Source organism: Balaenoptera ricei, chromosome 20 (genome assembly GCF_028023285.1).
Source record: "Balaenoptera ricei isolate mBalRic1 chromosome 20, mBalRic1.hap2, whole genome shotgun sequence".
Taxonomy (NCBI): Eukaryota; Metazoa; Chordata; class Mammalia; order Artiodactyla; family Balaenopteridae; genus Balaenoptera; species Balaenoptera ricei.
Genome location: NC_082658.1, coordinates 49,272,386 through 49,297,246, shown reverse-complemented (window position 1 = coordinate 49,297,246; position 24,861 = coordinate 49,272,386). Strand labels below are relative to the sequence as shown.

The following is a 24,861-nucleotide window of genomic DNA, read 5'->3' as shown; positions in this document are numbered from 1 at the left end:
GCAATCCCTATCAAATTACCAATGGCATTTTTTACAGAACTAGAACAAAAAATCTTAAAATTTGTATGGAGACACAAAAGACCCCAAATAACCAAAGCAGTCTTGAGGGATAAAAATGGAGCTGGAGGAATCAGACTCCTTGACTTCAGACTATACTACAAAGCCACAGTAATCAAGACAATATGGTACTGGCACAAAAGCAGAAACATAGATCAATGGAACAAGATAGAAAGCCCAGAGGTAAATCCACACACCTATGGTCAACTAATCTATGACAAAGGAGGCAAAGATATACAATGGAGAAAAGACAGTCTCTTCAATAAGTGGTGCTGGGAAAACTGGACAGCTACATGTAAAAGAATGAAATTAGAACACTCCCTAACACCATAAACTCAAAGTGGATTAGAGACCTAAATGTAAGACCGGACACTATAGAACTCTTAGAGGAAAACATAGCAAGAACACTCTTTGACATAAATCACAGCAAGCTCTTTTTTGATCCACCTCCTAGAGTAATGGAAACAAAAACAAAAATAAACAAATGGGACCTAATTAAACTTAAAAGCATTTGCACAGCAAAGGAAACCATAAACAAGATGAGAAGACAACCCTCACAATGGGAGAAAATATTTGCAAACAAATCAACTGGACAAAGGATTAATCTCCAAAATACATAAACAGCTCATGCAGCTCAATATTAAAAAAACAAACAACCCAATCAAAAAATGGGCAGAAGACCTAAATAGACATTTCTCCAAAGAAGACATACAGACGGCCACGAAGCACATGAAAAGATGCTCAACATCACTAATTATAAGAGAAATGCAAATGAAAAGTACAATGAGGTATCACCTCACACCAGTTAGAATGAGCTTCATCAGAAAATCTACAAACAACAAATGCTGGAGAGGGTGTGGAGAAAAGGGAACCCTCTTGAACTGTTGGTGGGAATGTAAACTGATACAGCCACTATGGAGAACAGTATGGAGGTTCCTTAAAAAACTAAAAATAGAATTGTCATATAACCCAGCAATCCCACTACTGGGCATATACCCAGAGAAAACCACAATTCAAAAAGATACATGCACCCCAATGTTCATTGCAGCACTATTTACAATAGCCAGGTCATGGAAGCAACCTAAATGCCCATCGACAGATAAATGGATAAAGAAGATGTGGTACATATATACAATGGAATATTACTCAGCCATAAAAAGGAGGGAAATTGAGTCATTTGTTGAGACGTGGATGGATCTAGAGACGGTCATACAGAGTGAAGTAAGTCTGAAAGAGAAAAACAAATACCGTATTTTAACGCATATATGTGGAACTTAGAAAAATGGTACAGATGAACCAGTTTGCAGGGCAGAAATTGATGCACAGATGTAGAGAACAAACGTATGGACACCAAGGGGGGAAAGCCACGGGGGTTGCGGGGGTGATGAATTGGGAGATTGGGATTGGCATGTATACACTGATGTGTATAAAATTGATGACTAATAAGAAACTGCTGTATAAAAAATAAATAAATAATAAAAAAATAAAAATGTTTTCTTCAAATTGCTAATTCTTGAAAGTGTAAAGCAAGGATTCCCAGTCAGTTGAGAGCCTCAAAGGGATAAACTTTCCCCTGCCATGCCTGTCTTAGCACAGCTTATATACTATGCTTGGGTTGCCAGTGGTAAGTAATATTTTTCCAGCATTATTTAAGTTGTGTGGAATCTTCCAGTGTTTCAGCTGCTGTGAAAATCAGACTCCCCTCAGACTTGCCCCATCACAATTCTCAGGCTGTCAAATTATCAAGCACAGCCATCTAACTTGAGCATGACAACTCTCAGTGAGATGTGCTACAATTTTTGCACAAGGTCAGGCTTTCTTGGAAGAATTACATCCTTGTTAGTAATACCTGGCCCCACCCAATAACTTAAGTACACAGAAAAACTTGGATCTTAGGAAGATGCCTTTCCCAATTACTGTCTTCTCTAAGAATCCACAAACAGACTTTGAACCCAATGTATCTTTTTTACTTGACCCTACTGTCATAAAGTGTTCAAATTCAAGTATTATAAAGATGGTAAAAGGAAAAGGATTCAGGATTCCCAGACGGAGGAACGATTGGCCACAAAAGTCAGCTTTCAGAGCTCAGTGGGTAAGTGGTAAGACTTTGTCTTGTATAGAAAGTAGGGAGTCATGAAAATTAAAAACAAGTCAAGTGAGAGAAATTCATTTTGAAAAGTTGTTGTCTTAATGGGGTGGAAGAGAAAGGGAGACAGCAATCATCCTCCTTAATAGGGTAGGGTGAAGTCTGCTAAGAAGGCCACACTCTCACTGTTTACTAAGCACCTACAGTGGATAGTGCTTGAGAAAACTCTATTAATGACCAAATTCTGAAATCATCACTGTTAACAGTGCTGTATTGGAAATCTTATTGACAAAATTTTTAAATTATAGAAGAATCAATATTATTTCTAATAGCATCTTACTGAAAGATTGATGAAGACTTGCCAGCCAGAAAGAGTGAGCCTGGCAGGAATGAAACTTGCTCCTGGCAGGTCAGGCCTGGGATGGGGAGGAGCAGAGCCAACCCCCAAAAGTCATAGGTATATTCCAGCTCTTGAAGATTAATATTTGTGTTAAGAGGACAAAACTCCAAGTTGTTGAGGTCTTTGGATTGGACAGGGACGGGAAGGGATTAACAGCAGTTTCTTTAAGGAAGATAATATTCACCTAGGCAGCAGCATGGTGAAGAACGTTGCTTTAGGAGTCCTGGGTTAGAATCGTCACCCTGACATTTACAGATTATGTAATTTGACATTTGGTCAAATTATATAATCTCTCAAAACCTTTACAAATGACCTCAAGAAGCTTGTTAGGGGCTTAACTGAGATCGAAATAATGTATGTAAAGGGTTTAGCACACTGCCTGTTGCTTAGAAAACATTCCATATGTGTTTCTACTGTATTTATAGTGATAACTCCTGAAAGGAAGTAATAAATACATGTTTCTCCCTGATGGAAGCAGGGAATATCTTTGGGAGAGAAATGGCAGCAGGAAAAGCGCAGAAGAAGGGAGAAAAGAGGCCTTTGTTATTTATTCTTTTTAACCCATACTGGGTCAAGGGGGAAGAGTGTTATGAGGGAGTAGAAGCCAGGGGGAAAGCAGAGATTAATGTGGTTTAAAGCTTGAGGCTGGGACTTCACTGGTGGTCCAGTGGTAAAGAATCTGCCTTACAATGCAGGGAACGTGGGTTCAGTCCTTGGTCAGGGAACTAAGATCCCACATGTCGCGGGGCAACTAAGCCTGAGTGCCACAACTAGAGAGAAGCCCACGCACCACAACAAAGATCCCGTGCGCTGCAACTAAGACCCGACACAGCCAAAAATAAATAAAATAAATAAATAATAAATAAATCTTAAGAAAAAAAACAAAACTAGAGGCCACGTTCGAATTGAGTCTTTTCTAAGGTGCAAACCATTTGAATCTATGGGATTTGGAACAGTTTCAAAAACCCTCTATTAACAGAGAGCAACTTTATGAAAAATGACCCAAGAGAGGCTTTCAAGACAAAAATTACTTTGTTCAGCAGAGGCTACCTGAGCAGAAAGGAAATTTCACTTTTCCTACTGTTAAAATGACATTCTATCAATGTCTCTGGGGAAGACTGGTTTCACCTTCCCGGGGGGCTGCTCTGTAGCTGCCCTCTATTTTATGGCCTATTTCCTTGTGGTTTCGTGTTTTGCTGTCTTTTAAAAAACCCCTAATACTAGAAGTACTTTGAACTTAGTAATCAGACAAGATTGTTTAATTAAAAACTAGAAATAGTACCATTATAACTGGGATGACTCATCTGGGACTTTATTTTAAGTATATAATAGACAAGAGGAAGGTTCATAAGCTCAGTGTAGACCAAAGTGCAGAATCAAATGCGCTCTTTTTCCCCAGCAGATCAGACTTAAATTCATTAAACATGGCATGGAAGACCAGCAACCTAATGCAAATGTACAGATTTCTTCTCTTAGCGATTTTATTTCTGCCACATGAGATGACAAGTAAGTTAATACTTTTGGGCCTCTTTTTAAATAAAGAAAATTTCAGATTATAAAATGATTGGGGGCTTTGGGAAATTACAAAATCCAAACTGGAATGATTATACAGTTGGTATGGTTCAGAGTACAGAAGTCAGATAAAATACTGAAAAATTAAGTGGAAAAATATTTTTATGGTTCTAATATTATAAGACAGGGTGAAGTATTTTATTCTCTCCAGAGCCACAGCCAGAATTTTCCTACATTTTAATGTATTTCATTACTAATCATATCTAAAATAAACCTCTGCTCTTTATTTGAGCATACAACATACACGAAAATCTTTTCTGCGTTTGCTCCCCACCCCAACCTGGAAATACCTTTTTCCTTCTTGATTTAAAAAGTGATAAGCAGTCATTGTAATATAAGTTAGGAAATATATAAAAGAATAAAGAAAAGTAAAAATCCCCCCAAATCCCATCATCAAGAGATAACCACTCAACGTTTTGATGTATATTCTTCCAGGTTTTAAAAAAATGCTAGGCAGCAATCACCAGTAGTTCATGCTTTTTAAAGGAAAAGTTAATGCATTTACAGAATATATTAACAAATGATATATAGGGGGCCAGTTTGTGGCAGCTAAAGTCATTTTTAAGCTTTGTTACTTGCTTCTAAATGAGGAAAGTACAAACTGAAATTTAGGTATGTTACAATGGATTTCTAAAAATCAGAGGTAAAAATTAACTGCTATATATCCTGATCATCCACCCCACAACAACAACTTTACCACACAAACCACAGATGTTTAAACATCTTATTTTACTACACTGTCAGTATAATAGTGAAACATCAGATATACAAAACCAAATTTGTCTATAATCCCATCATCTAATCAAAAATGTTTTCAAATTAGCTTTTGCCCATATGCATATTCAATTTTGATATATTTATAGGAATTGTTAGAGATGTACTTTACATTCTGCCTATTCACCTAATATTATGTCTTAAATATTTTTCCATTTTGCTCTTTCTTTCTCCTTTGTATTTCCCCACTCCCATCCCCTTACTATGCTATTTCCAAGCACTTGAAATAAACAATTTAGATCTGGTAACTATTTCTCCACCATTTTCTCTATTTTTTATCAATCCTAGTCAATATATAGATAGGATTTTCCCAAGATTTGTCCATACATATATATGTATACATATATATATGTATATGCGTGTGTGTGTGTGTATACATGGGGTAATTCCATACATATTGTTTTCTAACCCAGTGGTTCTCAAACTTCTCTGCATACTAGAATCGCCTGGGAGCTTCTTTAAAACCCCAGTGCCCAGGTTACACTAATATTAATTAGTCAGAACGTCTGGGGGTGGGAGCCAGGCATCAGTACGTTTTTGAAGATCCCCAGATGATTCCAATGTGCAGCAAAATTTGGTAACCATCATTTTTTAACCTTTTCCTTTTTTAAATTAATAAGCCTTTTCGATCTTTTCCTTGTAAAATCACATAGCTCAATATGACTATTTTTAATCATTGCAGAGCATTTCATTGTACTGATGTAATATATTTAACCAATTCTCTAATTATGGTCTAATTAGATTGTTCTGGTCATTTAGATTGTTCACTCTATCTTAATAGTTTCTTCCTGCACTCCCAGGTTCTGTTTTAACTGTGAATGGTAAAACTGAAAACTATATTCTGGACACTGAGCCTGGCCTCGAAGAATCTCTGAACTGTGCTGTTCAAAACCATACCAGAGAAGAAGAACTTCTCTGGTACCGCGAAGATGGGATAGTGGATTTGAAATCTGGAAACAAAATCAACTCAAGCTCTGTCTGTGTCACTTCCATCAGTGAAAATGACGACGGTATCACCTTTACCTGCAAGCTAAGGAGGAATCAGTCGACGTCCATCTCAGTGGTGCTGAATGTCACTTGTGAGTGAGGGGAAAGAAACTGCTAGTTAGTCTGTGTTGTATGTACTACACTAAGTGGTAGATGAACTCTGGGTCTAAAGAGTATGTGTATTTTAACATTTGCTTGATACTGCCCAATTGCCCTATTTATGATCCCACAACAACGCATGAGGGTGCCTGTTTCCCACACCCTCATGAGCCTGAGTATCCTCAAGCTCTAAGAATCTGCCAGCCTGACTTGAAATTTTATTTTCATTTTCTAAATCAGGAATGAGGGTGTTCACCTTTTCGTAAATGCATTCGCTTTTCATGGTTCTTGTCTGCAAAATGCTTGCTCATGTCCTTTACCCATTTTTCTATTGGGTTATTTGCCTTTTTCTTATTGATTTGTATAAGTGCTTTGTACATTAAGGAAATTAGCCTTTTGTCATTTTGAATGATAAGTATTTCGTCTATTTATTTTTGACATTTTAAAATAGTTCTTTTTTTGGCCATATTGAAATTTTAAATGTTTGTGTATTTAAAATTACCAATCTTTTCTTTCTTACCAAGTTTTTCTAGCTTTTGTGTTCTACTTAGAAAGATATTCATTGGGAATCTTTTAACATCACCTTAAACCCTCAAAGGTGAAGCTCTTTGATATTTGGGTTCCAGGTACTGGTAACCCATTGGTGGAACTATCTGAGGTTAGTCATCCTCTGAATGAGTCTATGGAGGTGATCATGTAGGTGGTTTGGGTGGAAAACTGGTTCTACCTGAGGGGGGTGTGGGTAGTGTGGTGAGGGGTGATGTGAGTAAGGGTGATAATATGGTGTGGTCTGGTAGAAAGAGCTCTGGACTTGGAACCTAGTAATAAAATGTCAAAGCCATTTGATCCCATGAGCTCAGCAAACTTTTCTTTGAAAAATTGATGCCATTGTTCTTGAGATAAAAGGGTGGGAAAAATGTCAAGGAATCCAGTGCTGGAATCTGCCGGCATCCTGCAGCTTGAGCTTCCAGAGTGAATCATTTACATGTTTCTGGGCAAAGGAGCTTTGTTTTTTATTTCCTATGAATTGATAAAATGTGATTTTTAACAAGCTATCTCTTGGCAACTTTGTTAGAATCCAAGACTATCAGCATACCTTGGAGCTTTTGTAATCCTTATAAAATGACAGACGAGGAAACTGAGGCCCAGAATGAAGGCCCTAATTATCACATCTGGAGCTGAGAACAGAACACAAATCCCCAGGCTCCTAATCTAGTGCTCTTTCCATTGTACCTTCTTAAGAGAGACACAGTAGAAATGCCGATAATATGATTCAGTGGCTTAAAAAAATGATTTTCAGTTTTCCAGCCTGATTCTACGTTTAATATTATCATCGTTGCACATATATAGAAAAAAAACCAATTGGTCAGTGATTCACAGTGACAATAACTGACACAAACTCATCAATCAATAAATCAAGATAAGGTCATAAAGTGACAAGAATATCATGTACAATCTTGAGAAGTATTATGGATTATTGTTATAAATTGCAGACCAAGAACTCAATGGAAGCTTGATAATACACTATTTGGAGGAGGGTGTGCAGAAACTTTTTTTTTTTTTTTTTAATTTATTTTTTTGGCTGTGTTGGGTCTTCGTTGCTGTGCACGGGCTTTCTCTAGTTGCGGCGAGTGGGGGCTACTCTTCGTTGCGGTGCGCGGGCTTCTCATTGCGGTGGCTTCTCTTGTTGCGGAGCAAGGGCCCTAGGCGTGCAGGCTTCAGTAGTTGTGGCACGCGGACTCAGTAGTTGTGGCTTGCAGGCTCTAGAGCGCAGGCTCAGTAGTCGTGGCGCACGGGCTTAGTTGCTCCGCGGCATGTGGGATCTTCCCGGACCAGGGATCGAACCCGTGTCCCCTGCATTGGCAGGCGGATTCTCAACCACTGAGCCACTGGGGAAGCCCCAGAAACTTCTTTTATACGTTGTTGCTGAAAGTATAAATTGAGACCACCTCTTTTGCAATATCTATCAAAATTTAAAGTGCACCTACCCTATGACCCAGCGTTTCTGCTTTGAGATGTTAACCTCAGAGAAATATATGCACATATGCATAAAGAGACATATACAAGGATTTTTTTTGACTTTTCCTTTTAGATTTTATTCAAATATTTGCTGAATATCTGGTCACATTTTTCTCCTTGCTTTTGCTTTTAGTCTTTAGATTATAGCCACTACACAGGGTTCTGTCCTGAGCCCATTCTTTTTTTTACAAGGATGTTTATTGAAGCACTGTTTAGCATTTTAAAATGAAAATAACCTGATGCCCATCAAAATAAAATAAGTAAAGAGTCAGATATTATACTATAGCACTCTAAAAGCAATGAGCTGGAATTCTGTGGTTCAACATGAATATATCTCAAAGCATGCAATTGTTGAGAGAGTGAAGTCTTTTATGTAAACACTTCTCACCCTCCTAGAACAATACAATATATTTCCTATGGGTATATCATATGTATTTTTAAAATACTATTTAAAAAAAGAAGATCTGCAACTATTTACATCAAACTCATAGCACTGGGTGTCTCTGGGGAGTCAGGAAGTGACCAGGATGGAGTCAAGGAGGACCTTAACTTTATCTGAAATGTACTGATACTTTTAAAAGGGAATGCTCATATAGAGCCAATATGCTTAAAAATTAATTTTAAATAGTTAAATAAAAAGGAACAACTATCTGAATACCATATAACATTCTTGTTGGACATGGATACAGAATTCAAACACATTGCAAAGAGCAATAAAATGTCATTCTTCTGAGAGAGCTATTAATAGCACAGCCTACTCAGGGTCTAATTATTCAGTGTGCAGATTATACAAGCTCCTTTTTTCCCTCCTTCTCTGCATCTATCTCTTTCCTACTGCCCACTTTTCATGCATTTTATTACTCTTCTGTACCTTGGCCAAAAAAATGCAAGGAGCATGGAGAAGAGGGGAGAGTCAGCTCAATCATTTCTCCCCCTAGATGTTGGAAAACCCTGGTGGTAGTAAGGGTTGGAATTATTTGGTGAAGATAAATGTGTTTGACAATCTATGGGTCTACAGATGTCCTTATCATGAAGGGAATAAGAAGTTGCTCACACAGAAGGTTGAGAGGGACTCGAGGTTATGCTCTTCTTCCATGGATGCCAGAGTTGCCACAATTGGAGTGCCTTCTGAGAGAAGGACATTATTTCTAGAAGATCATTGAGGAAATGCAAATATGCATTGGTAAATCTCTGGCCAGGGCAAGTATGAGTATTCTTCCATGTGTTACAAATTGTCTACTTAATACAGATTCATTATTATATACATTTGTTTCATGGTTTGTCTTCCCCACCACATTAAAAGTGCTATTAAGTTTGAAAATGGGTGTATGTTATTTACCATTGTATCCCTGGTTCCTAGCCCAGTGCTTGTCATACAGTAGGGACTCAATAAATTTTTGTCAAATAAATGAATGACTACATGAGATAGACTGAAGGGACATGTTGAACACTGGCAATAAACTATTGCTTATCTGCTAATTAAACTTAAATGCTTGCATCTTGCAGTTCCTCCTCTCCTAAGTGGCAACGACTTCCAAACAGCTGAGGAAGGCAGTGATGTGAAGTTGGTTTGCAATGTGAAATCCAACCCCCAGGCTCAAATGATGTGGTACAAAAACAGTGGCGTCTTGAATTTAGAGAAAAACCATCACCAACTCCAACAGACAAGTGAGTATCTTCAACTGTCAATCACCAAAGTCAAGAAATCTGACAACGGAACCTACAGCTGTATTGCAAATTCACTTATGGAAACGAAGACCAAGGACTTTCACCTTATTGTCAAAGGTAACTCTCTTGTTTATTTACTGAAATATAGTTGATTTACCATATTATGTTAGTTTCAGGTGTACAGCATAGTGATTTAATATTTTTATAGATTATACTCCCTTTCACATTATTACAAAACAATGGCTATATTTCCCTGTGTTGTACAATATATCCTTGTTACTTATACACAGAGTTTGTGTCTCATAATCCTATAGCCCTATCTTGCCCTTCCCTCCTTCCCTCTCCTCACTGGTATCCACTAGTTTGTTTTCTATATCTGTGAGTCTGTTTCTGTTTTGTTTTATACATTCATTTATTTTTTTTTTTGCACATATAATTGATAACATACAGTATTTGTCTTTCTCTGTCAAATCGACAGAGAGCTTAATACTTTTGAGGTCCATCCACAAAGGTAACTCTCTTTTTAAGTAATATCTAGCATAGTACAAAACTCAGAGAGATGCTCAGTAAATATTTTTTGTGACAACGAATGATGATGACAATTATGATTAGTAGCTAGGATTTTCTTTGGAGAATTATCTCGATCCAAGGAATTCTAGTTATTTCTTTTAGGGGAATTATTCCCATTCCATATAGGATACTGCTTTTTGAGCAAAGGTCCTTTTCTAGAATCAAGTAGTAGAAGACAGTTCTGGTTGGCTTTTATGGAGGAGTATTTCCATGAATTTTCCTGGGCAACAAGGTTTGTAGGAACTGGACTTTTTTTTTTTTATTTGGCTGCGTTGGGTCTTCATTGCTGCGCGCGGGCTTTCTCTAGCTGCGGCGAGCGGGGGCTACTCTTCGTTGCGGTGCGTGGGCTTCTCATTGCGGTCGCTTCTCTTGTTGCAGAGCAAGGGTCCTAGGCGCGCAGGCTTCAGTAGTTGTGGCACGCGGACTCAGTAGTTGTGGCTTGCAGGCTCTAGAGCACAGGCTCAGTAGTCGTGGCGCACGGGATTAGTTGCTCCGCGGCATGTGGGATCTTCCCGGACTGGGGTTGGAACCCATGTTCCCTGCATGGGCAGGCGGATTCTTAACCACTGAGCCACCCGGGAAATCCGGAACTGGACTTTTGAGTTAACAGCTTAGTGACAAACAGAAGAGAAGTCATAAACACATAGAGGAAAAATATACTGACTAGATAAGAAAATAGATCTATAAAATCACTCCTAACTCTGAAATTGTAACCTATAGGCTAATCAGAAAAGGGAGTGGGGGAGAATGGGGGAAACAGCTTCCTTCTCTTGGCTTCATGCTTCTTCTACCCAGGTTTATGATCTCTGCAATAACAAGGAACAAAAGAAGCTCCAAGTGTCTTTCCCTCCTCTTATTTCTCACTCATATAGAAAGAGGAAGGCGAGATACCTGGAGTGGCAGATGCAGATAATGCTCACGCACACATTTCCTGGTCTGGGGCCAGGATGCTAGAAGCAGCCAAACAAGCTGAGGCTCCTATATCTTGTTAGAACATCATTCACTTTGTCATTGGCCTCTCTGTGCCACTCATTGCCTTTCTTGCCAGTCCTCAGGAAGCCAATTGAACCCCAGCCAGAAGCGCTGGACATACGACCATGGGGCTTCTTATTACGGTATCAATAGAGTGGCTGGTGGGTAGGAAGGGCTGCCAGTTGAATGCCCATCACTGTGATTACTGGTGCGTTCAGTAATTTGTCTTGCAGAACAGTGACAGTATGCCCAGGCGCTACTTGCTTTAAAAACCAAACCCACAAACTCTTGGTTAAGAAGGAATCATAATTGCTCTATGTCACATTAAGCATACAGCTTGGGCTTCCCCGGTGGCGCAGTGGTTGAGAATCTGCCTGCCAATGCAGGGGACACGGGTTCGAGTCCTGGTCTGGGAAGATGCCACATGCCGCGGAGCAACTAAGCCCGTGAGCCACAACTACTGAGCCTGCGCGTCTGGAGCCTGTGCTCTGCAACAAAAGAGGCCGCGATAGTGAGACGCCCGTGCACCGCAATGAAGAGTGGCCCCCGCTTGCCACAACTAGAGAAAGCCCTCACACAGAAACGAAGACCCAACACAACCAAAAATAAATAAATAACATTAAAAAAAAAAAAAAAAACAGCTTGTGTGGCAAGCAGGATGCCAGCTTGGCAAATTAGCTTTCAGGTGGGCAGAATCCTGTTTTGGGTTGAGCTCTTCCAAACCAACTGGTTTTTCTCATTTCTTCCTGCGTTATTACTTGCCTGGCTATTGGCTGCCTTAGGAGCATAAGCACTCCGGTGCTGGTGCTCAGGCTAAATGCCAGGTTTGCCATGAGCTCTCCCAGCTTCACGGCTCAGTGGGGTAGTTTCTAAATGAGGCCGTGCAAAGTGAGAAATGACAACACGGATCTCTTCTTGAGCACAAGATTTTAGCCACGTGTTGAGATTATTTTACCATAATGAATATGGGCTGGGATGGGTTGGGGGGAAATACCAGATCTGGTTATAAGTAAGAGAGTAAAAGGAAGAGATGCAGTTACACTTTCCAAACTCACTTTCAACAGAAACTTGGAATCCAAAGTGAGCCAGCGGGTCAGGCAGTTTATTTCAGTTTGTTTATGGAGTGAAAGCTGTCACGTGTGGCTTCACTTTATTCAGCTTGGTAAAAATATTCTGATCTATGACTGAGTTCTGATTTTTTCCCCCAACTGTACCACCTTTGCCTCTTCTTCATTTTGACATCTTTCCTTGGCACTGTAAGTTCCTGGGGTCCCCAGTAAGAGGTGCTTTGGTGTGTCCCAGGGCTGGTTATTACAGAGTCAGTGTTTACAAGAAGTCCCAGGGACTTCCCTGGTGGTCCAGTGGCTAAGACTCTGCACTGTCAATGCAGGGGGCCCGGGTTCAATCCCTGGTCAGGCAACTAGATCCCACATGCTGCAACTAAAGATCCCGCATGCCGCAACTAAGACCCAGTGCAGCCAAATAAATAAATAATAATTAAAAAAAAAGAAATCCCATTGAGCAGAGCTTCTCCAGAGGGTTGGTGCCACCCATACCCTCATGAAAATAATTTTTAGCAACAGCTAAAAGAGAGCAAAAGTAAAGGATGCTTAATCTACTCCCTAAAATTATCCTGAGCTGGACACATAATGGAGAAGAAAACAGTTAAAAGGTAAATAGTTAGTGTGTCATACAATTATGGAGGGATAAACCCCATTTCATAATCTTGAGGCATATAGGGCTTGGGCTTTGAAATTAGATTAATCAAAAGTCTTCTCTTCCCCTTCTCTCTTCCTTTCACCTTTCATATACTATCTCATAACACTTTGTCCTTTACAACACTATCTCAGTCTCCAGTAGTTTTTTTTTTTTAATGTCAGTCTCTCCCACTAGAATATGAGCTCCTCAGAGACAGGAGCCTTCCATGCCTGTCCTATTTTTTCAGGGCTAAGAACAGCACCTAACACACAGTAGTCATTTAGCAAAAATCTATTGATTTCATTCACTCTACAAACTCAATTATACAATAAATAGCACACTCTTTATTTCCTATAAATTCCAAAAATTTTATCTTAGCCATGATTGGAGCCCCTTTCCCTCCTAGGGCGGCATCAGAATCCAGGAGCTTAGACAGAGTCATTTAAATACCTTTGTTGACCTTAGCACTATTACTTTTGTAAGTTTCACCCCATATAAAATATATTAAAATGAAGTATTGAGGATACTTTTTGGCTGTAAAAATTTGAAAGGGTATTTAAAACTTGCATACATTTTGAATTTTTCTATAAATAAGTTATTAATTTGGTTCTTAAGTTTTAAATGTTATTATTATTATTTAACAGTTGGGTGATAGTCGACACAAAGTTACATTTTATAGATGCTTAAACATTTATGAATTTTGATTAACTTTGCCACTTTATTTTCATATTTTGGAGCCAATACTTTTTTTTTCCGGTCTCAAATATTTTCATAGGCTCTTGGAAAGCTTACAAGCACAGGGACTGCACCTGTAGTACAAAATGGCTCTGAGCTTACCTGGTGTTCATAAAACAAGGGAATGGGCTTTCACTTCTAGGTGGCTGGTGTCTTCCTAGCCCAAGTTAGAAGTAGACTCTCTGTTCTTCCATATCATTTAGAGAAAGATGAAAATCTTTGCCAGGGTTGGGAAGGCTGATGCTTAGCGTTCTACTTTCCTAGGGGCACTAAGCAGCCACCCTGTATAATGTCTTGTCACCTACTTGGGGCACTATCACAGCACAGCTACAAGGGTCCCACTGTTCCTCCCTCCTTAGTCCAGCGGCTTCCTCACCTTTTCTCTTCTTGCTCTTAAAACCTTCCTCTCTCTCTTTCTCCCTCGAGGATACCTCCCAACATCTTTCAGGCTTTTCGAATGGCAGGAAAAAACATTGATTTCAGCCTACTTCTGCTTTCTGCATGGCAAAAATTATGGATCAAGCACAAAATGATCTGACTTTGGGGAGTTATTCATATTACAGTAAATTATCCTTCCAAGAAGGAATGGATTCAAAGCCTGTCTCTGCTAGTTACTAGTTCTGTGGCTTTGGACAAGTAAACTCAAAGCCCCTGGTTCCTCGCCTATAAAAACAAATGATAATAATACTCTTCGGGATTGTTTGGAGAATTTTAATTAAGAGGAAAAATGTTAAGTGCAAGGCACCGTGGCTGGGACATACTAGAAGTACATAAATTAGAAGCATATAAATGTTAACTTTCTCGTTTCCTGTGTTTTATGCTTCCAACAGATAAAGCTTCATCTGTACCAGTAGAACCCATTATTGCTGCATGTATTGTGGTCTTTCTGACCATGTTATTTGGACTGATTGCCAGAAGAAAAAGAATAATGAAGGTATCTAAGTATTCTAAGCTAAAAAGTCATCTAAATAAAGGCAGAGAACTGGCTATATAAGTGACTATAGAATTAGGAAACATACTTGAACAATCTGGTCTCTCTACCATGAGATCTAAAATGGAAGTTGCTCAAGGGAATAAAAATTGTACATCTATTATGAGTACAGCTTTACGAAGAATAGAGTAGAAGAATAGAAGTTCATATGGACAAGACCTGAATGAAAATAGCTGTGGTGTTAGAAGTAGGTGCTGATTTTTCTTCCTTTTAAATTTCTCTTTATTGTTGCTATGGTTCCTTTGGTACAATAAATAAATAAATAAATATAGAGGCACATCTGCTCTGGATTCAGAGATCTGTGTGAAAAAGATGGCACTTACTGCTCACCTCTGGAGTACAGGCACATGCCCTGGCTGTGGTGGGCTGGAGTTTGAATTGTTGAATGGTTAACCTTGTTGGTTAGCATGATGCAGAGGACCTGCATGCATAGGTTAATGCTATTCATTTGACTCCACCAGTTAATCCAGTGCCAAAGGCAGGCAAACGTGGCAGAAAGCCTCTAAGGAAAGGCCAGTGTGGAATTACATTTTCTTAGGTTAAATAAAAATGATTAATGTGGTCAAAGAAATAAGACCTAGACCAGTGCAGAGGTGGCTGTATTCCCAGCCACCTTTGTATTGGTATGTATTTTTCTACATAGACGATTAACAGACATGTGGGTTTCCTGTCCCTTGAGCCACCTTGATGCATTCAAAATGTTTATCCATGGGCCTTAGCAAAACAGGCAAATTCATTGCCCTTGTCATGTTTGCTTTTAGCTCTGCATAAAGGATAAAGATCTTCAAAGCAGAACAGCTCTGTAAGTACTCTGGGCTGGGGTTAATGATTTTCCATAAGCAGATGGGTAGCAGTCAGTGGTGTGCATCATAAAGCCCATCCTGGGCAAACTCCTCCTGAGATGGAAGGTGCTAGAAGGTGAAGTGGTTCAGAGGAGAATGGAGGGTGGAGGAGAATCTGCCTCCACTTTAGAGGAAGACAGGTGAGGCTAGGTTGGAAGGTTGCTTAGAACTGACAACACCTTTGGTCTTGAGCCTACTCTTTCTTTAAGCAATTTCAGGCTAATGCTTGTGCAACTGCCTTTTATTGCCACACAATGTAAATGTCTGAGAGAGCTTACCCTGGGGGAAGCCACTGCTGCATTCTCCTTCACAACCAGGTCAGAAGCCACATTCCTCATTCTAAATACCACCTTCTCTTTGGAGCTTGCTTCAGACTGTTGGCTCCAGCATACCTGAAGTGGGCAGTGGCTAAAAAGGACAGAGGCATTCTTTCCAAGAGTATGAATTTTGTTTCGATTTTTTTTCTTAGTGTTGTGATCACCATTATAATTAATTTCTTGATTCATTTCAGATGAAAAAGCCAAGATGACATCTAATACAGCAAGAGTTTTGCATCAGGACCTCCTTGATTTATGTAGTCCCATCTGTATTTATTGCTATTATTAAATTCATTCCTGTCAAATTGTCAGAGGTTATGAAGTGTTTCATTAAGCACTTAGCAGCAGTTGTTATGACTAATTTAATATACTTGCAAGAACACTTTCAGGAAGAAAGCTGTAAAGATTGAAAGATAAGATTTTTAAAGTCTTCTCCTTGAAGGATATGTTAATTAATTGAAATTTGTCCTGAAAAGATTGGTAACCATTCACATTTAGTGTGTATTCTTCTAGGTAGGAGATTAACAGACATTTGGGTTTCACAAATCAGTACACTACCAAAAAAAAAAACTGGGGGATGGGGCAACATAGAGGGATCAATTTCTAAAGTTGCCAAGGAAACACATAAGTAATATCAATTATATCTACCTTCACTGTCATTTCAAAAAAGAAATGTTCTAGGACTGAAAAAGGAAGGATATAATCTCAGAATATAAGGTATTCCTTTAAATGGAAAAAATTCAGTATTATAAAAAACAACATATGTCCTTATTTTTCTCATCTTATTGTGGTTGACAGTCACAAACTTTGTGAGTTTTGTGTGGTGATGAAGATGAAAACGTCAGGGGACAGGGGATAGCATGTTTGTTTCCTAGTATCCTTTGTTCTTTTTGCATAGCCATTTGCATAGATCCAGCGATAATATGAATCAGCCTGTACTCTTCTCATATACCTCACTTTAAAATTGCAGCTCTCTTATTATTTATTGCTGACTTTCCCCACTTCCATTCTTTCTTCATTTTTTTCCCTGTAAGAGTCTCTGCTTCAGTTTCCCACACAACTGGGTTGGGTTATAGGGAGAGGCAGCCTTGGCCAGAAGCACCCTTGATTGTCTCTGCTGTGCTCTCACTGTATCTTAGAAAAAATTTTTTTGTCTAATGTTGCAGGAGCTAAATGCGCCACAGCGAAAGAGAAAGAGAGAGAGCTGCTGTCAGACAGGTGGTTAAAATCCCTTTATTGCCTTAGAAGCAAAGAGAAGAAATGAGCAGAATGTATTAAATCTTAACAGTCTTTTGTTTCTAAGAAGGACAGACACATCCTCCTGTTAGGCTCCTCTTTGCTTCCTTGGAAACGTCAGCATGAAATGGAGAGAGACCATTAAAAACTGTGGTTCACAGATTTCTCTGTCTTCTTGGAGGCCCTAGTAGGTTTTGTGGGGAAGCCTTCAGATCATGTCCCTCATTCAGGGTTTCTCAAATTAGAATTTGGAAGCCCTGTGAAAATGCTGTAAGGATAAGGTAGGAGGATTGTGAAAATCTGAAAGGTTAGACAATTAAGTGGAACCCTGGAAACGAGAAATTAAAAAATGGTGGGGTGGGATAGTTTAAAGTGGAAGAGGAAACAGAAAAACTTAACATATTTAATTGGACTTGGAAACAGGAGATCTGAGTTCCAGTCTTGGCTGTGTTACCTTGGGCAAGCGCTTTTCCCCCTCTTGGGCCTTTGGAAAATAAGGAGGTTGGATTAAGAGGAGGATTAAGATTCATTTTCATTTTAGCGTGAAAATTCTGTGATCCTCAGAAGATCCCCACATAGTTCAGTTAAATGTCTAAAGGAGTTGGCAAGAAAGACTGTAAATGTAATACCTTTGCCCCACCTAGCAGAGTAATGAATCATCTTTGTTCTAGGACACATAAATATCCTTGAGAATTACAGGTCATCAGGAAAGAGTTTCTTCACCCTTGTTAAATACAATGACCTTGTACGTTAGCACAGAGAAGCAACCTTAACTAGTTTTAACAGAGCACAGTCATATTATAAATAGTCGTTGCCTCTCATTTTGCCTTACAGTTTTGAAACAGAGTCTGTACTTAAACTATGTCTATTATTTAAAATTAGAAGTTAGCCTAGAGCCTGTCTTAGAAAGATGTGAAATTCCAGGACTCAAAAGAAACCCCATATGTAAATCAACTATACTTCAATTAAAAAATAATAAAATTAAAAAAATAAAGAAACCCCATAACCTTTCCCCAATGTTTTCTCTACCTACTGTGAGGTACATGGAATTCCAACATACCCTCATCTGGTTTTGACCCTTTGGACTACAAATACCAGTGGAGAAGTGACAGAAAAATCCAGTTGCTCCCTTCTCAACCTTCCTATCAATAAGGACAACTTTCATAAGTATTATTTTTCTCCTTCTAGGGCCCCATATTTTGAAAGAACTGGTCTATCAAACAAATTTTATTTATTAAATAAGAGTCATCTGTTTTCCCAATTTAAAAAACATTTATCAATGATACCTACTTGTCAGTCTAAGTTTCTTTTATGACAATACAATTACCCACTTGACGTGATTCCATTTAAAAGAAAATAAATCTCGTACTATAGTTAACCTGTGCAGTTTTTTAGAGGTTAGCAATATAATCATTGCAATCAGGCTTTTTGAATCATTGAAAATAGCTTACAACTATTACCAAATAGTTCACCAACTTTACGCCTGTCATCACCATGATCATGACTACTTTCCTGAACCTATTAGCCAGGGGTCACAAAGTCAAATTCTTACAGGGGTCAAGCAGATCAATGAGTGAAGCAGGCTAGATGTACAACAATAGGGAGTGGTGGGGACTGTGGCAAATAGCATATCTATGTCTAAAAGGGAGCTAGTAGTTACCACTGGGGACAGATCTTCTGATTCTGTAAGAGAAGTCAGAAATCTGGATTTTTATGTGTCGGTCTCCTAATTTAAAAAAACTTAAAAAAAATCTTGTATATCTAGGAGTAGAAGAATCTTCTCACCCCAATATGTGTCATTCTCTGTTAGGTAAGTTACAACCTGGTGTTGACTTGGGCTTTCATTGTTTCATGGAGATTTTTGTGAAACAGCTCTTGTAATTTTCACTCATAGCCTACTATCTCCCAAAGCTCAAGCATGATCATGATGAACCAAATCAGAGGACAGTTAGTTCTGCAGGAATACCTCAGAGATATTGCGGATACATTGCAATAAAGCAAACATCTCAAAAAAGTGGGTAACAAATTTTTTTGGTTTCCCGGTGCATATAAAAGTTAGGTTTACACTTCACTGTAGTCTATTAAATGTGCAATAGCATTATGTCTAAAAACGATGTACATACCTTAATTTAAATATACTTTACTGCCGGGACTTCCCTGGCAGTCCAGTGGTTACGACTCCGGGCTGCCAATGCAGTGGGTGCGCGTTCGATCCCTGGTTGGGGGAAATAAGATTCCCACATGCTGCGGGGTGCAGCAGAGAAAAAAAAACAAAACTTTATTGCTGAAAAATGCTAACTATCATCTGAGGCTTCAGTGAGTTGTATGTAATCTTTTTGCTGGTGAAGGGTCCTGCCTCAATGTCCTTGGCTGCTGACTGATCAAGATGGTTGCTGCTGAAAGTTTGGAGTGGCTGTAGCCATTTCTTAAAATAAGGCAGTAATGAACAATGAAGTGTGCCACATCAATTGATTCTTCCTTTCACGAATGACTTCTCTGTAGCAGGCAATGCTGTTTGATAGCATTTTACCTGCAGTAGAACTTCTTTCAAAATTGGAGTCAATCCTCTCAAACCCTGCTGCTGCTTTATTAACTAAGTTTATGTAATATTCTAAATCCTTTCTTGTCATTTCAACAATCTTCACAGTATCTTCACCAGGAGTAGATTCCATCTCAAGAAACCACTTTCTTTGCTCATCCATAAGAAGCAACTCCTCACCCATGAAAGTTTTATCATGAGATTGCAGCAATTCATCACATCTTCAGGCTCCACTTCTAATTCTAGTTCTCTTGCTATTTCCACCACATCTGCAGTTACTTTGTCCACTGAAGTCTTGATCCCCTCAGTCATCCATGAGGGCTGGAATCAACTTCTTCCAAATTCCCGTTAATGTTGATATTTTGACCTCTTCCCATGAATCATGAATGCTCTTAGTGGCATCTAGAATGGTGACTACTTTCCAGAAGGTTTTCAATTGACTTTGCCCAGATCCATCAGAGGAATTACTATCGATGGCAGCTATAGCCTTATGAAATGTATTTCTTAAATAATAAGATTTGAAAGTTGAAATTACTCCTTGATCCATGGGCTGCAGAGTGGATGTTGTGTTAGCAGGCATGAAAACAACATTAATCTCATTGTATATCTCCATTAGAGCTCTTGGTGACCAGGTGCATTGTCAATGAGCATTGTCAATATTTTGAAAGGAATCTTTTTTTCTGAGCCATAGATCTCAACAGTGGGCTTCGAATACTCAGTAAACTATGTTGTAAACAGATGTGCTGTCATCCAAGCTTTGTCGTTCCATTTATAGAGCACAGGTTTTCAACAGGTACCAAAAAACTGGAAAGCATTTCAGATAAGATGTTAATGGCACAAAGATAGATACATGCCTCAGTGAGACAGATTGACCCTCATACTAGCTAAATAATGAGAGCAATACTCTGCAGGACTGTGATTTTCTGAAGTAAAGATTATCTGTTTCTCAATTCTATGTGTATAATACTCTCCTGGTGCTAGCTTTGACAGGCGAATTTTGAAATGTTGGCCCCAGTAATGACTGTGCTAGTTCATAATCTTCATTAGATTATGAGTATAATCCCCAAAAGTGTTAGAAATATTTCCAAGCAGTTTCTGATCTTTATTCTGTATTTCTGGGCATTTGTAATATGGTATTCTACTGATTTATATATATATATATATATTTTTTTTTTTTTAACTAAAGTTTATGTTTAGATTATGATTTAGCATAATTCTTAAGGGCCCTAGGATTTTTGGAATGGTAAGAGAGCATATGGCTTCAGCTTAAAGTCATCAGCTGCATTGGCCCCTAACAAGAGAGTCAGCCTGTCCTTTGAAGCTTTGAAGCCAGGCATTGACTTCTGTTCTCTGGCTATGGCATCTCCTTCCAATATAAGACTGTTTTGTCAACATTGAAAATCTATTGTTTAGTGTAGCCCCCTTCATTAATTATCTTAGCTGGATCTCCTGGATAACTTGCTGCAGCTTCTATATCGGCACTTGCTGCTTCACCTTGCACTTTGATGTTACGGAGATGGCTTCTTTCCTTAAACCTCATGAACCAACCTCTGCTAGCTTCAAACTTTTCTTCTGCAGCTTCCTCACCTCTCTCAGCCTTCATAGAATTGAAGACAGTTAGGGCCTTGCTCTGGATTAGGCTTTGACTTAAGGGAATGTCGTGGCTGGTTTGAGCTTATATCCAGACCACTCAAACTTTCTCCATTATCAGTAATAAGGCTGTTTTGCTTTCTTATTATATGTGTGTTCACTGGAGTAGCACTTTTCACTTCCTTCAAGAACTTTTCCTTTGCACTCACAGCTTGGTTGTTTGGCACAAGAGGGCTAGCTTCCAGCCTATCTTGGCTTTTGACATGCCTTCCTCGTTAAACTTAAAATAAGAGACATGCGCCTCTCCCTTCATTCGAATACTTCGAGGCCACAGTAGGGTTATTAATTGGCCTAATTTCAATACTGTTGTGTCTCGGGGAATAGGGACACCTGAGGAGAGAGAGAAACGGGAACAGCTGGTTGATGGGGTAGTCAGGACACACTCAACACTTATCCATTGTTTGCTGTCTCATATGGGCACAGTTTGTGGCACCCCAAAACAATTACAAAAGTAACATCAAAGATCACTGATAACAGATCACCATAACAAATATAATAATAATGAAAAAGTTTGAAATATTGTGAGAATTACCAAAATGTGACACAGAGACACAAAGTATGCAAATGCTGTTGGGAAAATGGCACCAATAGACTTGCTCGATGCAGGGTTGCCACAAACCTTCAATTTGTAAAAATCGCAATATCTGTGACGCTCAATAAAGCAAAGTGCAATAAAACAAAGTATGCCGGAGCTGTGCTGAGGACTTTACCTGCATTACTTGATCCTGTGAATGACCCTATAAAGTAGTCATGATTGTCCCAACTTTGATGACGAGGACACTTGGGCTCAGAATGCTTAACTAAGTTATAGAGAGTGACTAAGCTGGAATTCATACCAAGCTGATCCAAAGCCTGGGGACTAGAGTAGGAGAGAAGCTATCACAGAGGGGGCAAAAGTTGAATAATAAAGACAAACCACCTCTCTCATAATTTCCTGTTGTTGCAACAACCCTAACAGGTAGGTGTTGGAATCCCCATTTTACAGATGAGGAAACTGAGGATTAGAGAAACAAAATAACATGCTCAAACTCACACAACTAGCAGGAGGTGTAGTTGGGATTTGAACCCAAGGCAGTTTGACCCCACAGTCCATGCTCCTTTCTCTACACTGCACTATCTTGGAGCCTAAGGATTAGGATAAAGCTACCAGAAAGCGATTGAGAACATCTTACTGCTTTAGGAGTTTGGGGGTTGTAGCAGAGATATTCATCATTCACTGAATATCCTGGTGCTCTTCACATTTCCCTGCTCGCTTGCCATTAACTAGACCATGTGACTAGTTCTAGTCAACGGGCTATGGATAGAATTAATGGTGTCACTTTCAGACAAAACAAAGCAGAATGGATGCATATTCTTTCACTTCTTTCTTCCTCTGACATGGCAATTGGGGAGAACATCTGTTAGTCTGGGATTCTGAATAACGTTGTGGAACAGAGCTACCTGCTCACATGTAAGTGAGAAATAGACCCTTGTGTTAAACCACTATTCTTTAGGGTTAATTTGTTACTGCAGCATAACTTAGCCTATCCTGACTAACGCAGGTATTTTCATTGGCATAATTCAAATACTCACAAAACTTTCATTATAATAAGAATTCAGGGGAAAGTTTAATCTAGTTTAATGAAATAATGCTTAATTTCAAGGGCAAGTTCATAATAATCCCCATCCCTCCCACCAGGGACATATAAAATGCTGAATAACCTGCAGTAAAATCATAACTTTCCCTTTGAGTAGACTTACATCTATTGACAACACATCTTTAAGGAAATAGGGCAGCAGTAGTGCAGCTAGAAAAAAATTAATTCATTTGTTTCATTTTATTAAAAAAGACAAATTATACTTAATCTCATGCCAGCAACTATAGAAAATAAAATCTATAAGTTAATGACAAATTCCTTAACACTCATATAATCTTTTTTCAAGAGCCTATCTCTGCAACATCAAGGTTGTTGTATAGCAAACATCATGGGTAGTTTTTGTGTATGTAATACTGGAAAACATGAAGGACACTACTGTGAATTCCCAAAAACTTGCACTCTCAGAGGATTGTGTACATATTAAGAAAAAATTGGAGATCTGGTGTTCCTGCCAACAGATTCCTAAAGTGTTGCTGTGGAAACTCATGAATTATTTGTCTTTATTTCTTTGGGCAATCTTGGTAGTAACAATAGTGTCAGCCTCTGTTTAAATTATAGGTATTGGGCTTCCCTGGTGGCGCAGTGGTTGAGAGTCTGCCTGCCAATGCAGGGGACACGGGTTCGGGCCCTGGTCTGGGAGGATCCCACGTGCCGCGGAGCAACTGGGCCCGTGGCCCACAACTGCTGAGCCTGCGCGTTTGGAGCCTGTGCTCCGCAACAAGAGAGGCTGCAATAATGAGGGGCCGGCACACCGCGGTGAAGAGTGGCCCCCACTTGCCGCAGCTGGAGAAAGCCCTCGCACAGAGACGAGGACCCAGCACAGCCAGAAATAAATAAATAAATAAATAAATAAATAAAAAATAAAAATAAAGGAATACCTTTAAAAAAAAAAGTAAAATAAATATCCTTAAAAAAAAAATTATAGGTATTAACAGCAATCTCTTACATTTTCATGTTACCTTATAATTTATAAAACATTTTACACATGTCTTGTTTGATCCTCACAGCCACTCTCTGAGACAGGTAGTGATGTCATTATTTATGATGTACAACTGGAGATACCAAAGTTCAGAAAGGTTAAGTGATCTGTCCAAGGTCACACAGCTTGTATGAAGAGTCACTCTTCCCATCACCTGACTTTTGGCTGTAGGTGAGTACTATAATTGCTCTCAGTTTTGTACAGGATAATCATTCAGCCCTTTTGCCTTTTGGGTAATCACTGTATGCCAGTAAGAATTGAGATAGGAGATGAGAAATTAAACTAACACACGTAATTTTTAGAACTTCTCAAAATTGAGTTCTCTGAGTTACCTGAAGTATAGTGACATCACATAGCAATAGTTATACTCCGATAAGCACTTACCTTATATTGTACTATGCTAAGCACCTTATATATAACTTACTTAATCTTTATAACAATCACATAAGAAGGGTCCTATTTTTATCACACCCATTTTACAGGGGAGGAAGACTGAGGCACAGAGAATTTAAGTCACACGTCCTGGGTCACACAGCTTGTTAGTGGCTGAATAAGAATTTAGACCAAGGTTGTATGGCTCCTGGGTCTTTAACCATTATACAAAATTGCCTCTTACATTAATAACTAACTTATATAGTACTTCCTACATGGCAGGAACAAACATATATAAACTCATTTAATCCCTATAAGCGACACATTTAACATTTGAATTCAAATCGAAATTAGATTTAGGAGATAGGGAGGAAAAAGAGGATGGGTAAAAAAGGAGGGGTGCAGAGAGAGAGAGAGACAGACAGACAAGAAGAACAACTTAAAAGTGCCTGCAATGAGACCTGCCATTCAGCTGAAAGAACATGTGCCCTGAAGTGAGCATGAGATGAGGAGGAGAATCAGCTCCCCTGGCCAGTCCCAGTTAGTTCCCTCCTGGCTCTCAAAGTGTGAGCATCTCATGTGCTGAGGATGAATCTAGTGCTCACAGATTTGCCAACTACTTCATTTGGTTCTCAACTGAAGAAACAGCAATCTCTCCCCA

At 39.0% G+C, this 24,861-nt stretch overlaps 1 protein-coding gene and 1 non-coding gene across 2 annotated transcripts; both read left to right on the top strand.

Annotated features, from left to right (window-relative positions):
- Positions 1–3,925: 3,925 nt before the first annotated feature.
- Positions 3,926–16,051, top strand: TMIGD1 (transmembrane and immunoglobulin domain containing 1). Its single transcript, XM_059908133.1, has 6 exons — positions 3,926–4,049; positions 5,690–5,968; positions 9,501–9,779; positions 14,468–14,571; positions 15,390–15,430; positions 15,982–16,051. The coding sequence occupies exons 1-6, from the start codon at positions 3,968–3,970 to the stop codon at positions 15,983–15,985; spliced, it is 789 nt and encodes a 262-aa protein (XP_059764116.1). The 5' UTR covers positions 3,926–3,967; the 3' UTR covers positions 15,986–16,051.
- Positions 12,552–12,624, top strand: TRNAD-GUC (transfer RNA aspartic acid (anticodon GUC)). Its single transcript has one exon. It is a non-coding gene; the product is annotated as a tRNA-Asp (tRNA).
- Positions 16,052–24,861: the final 8,810 nt, after the last annotated feature.

Coding starts and splice junctions, on each gene's coding strand:
- TMIGD1 (XM_059908133.1), top strand. CDS start 3,968: ATGGCATGGAAGACCAGCAACCTAATGCAAATGTACAGATTTCTTCTC. Junction 4,050..5,689: donor TCTGCCACATGAGATGACAA/GTAAGTTAATAC, acceptor CTGCACTCCCAG/GTTCTGTTTTAACTGTGAAT. Junction 5,969..9,500: donor AGTGGTGCTGAATGTCACTT/GTGAGTGAGGGG, acceptor TGCATCTTGCAG/TTCCTCCTCTCCTAAGTGGC.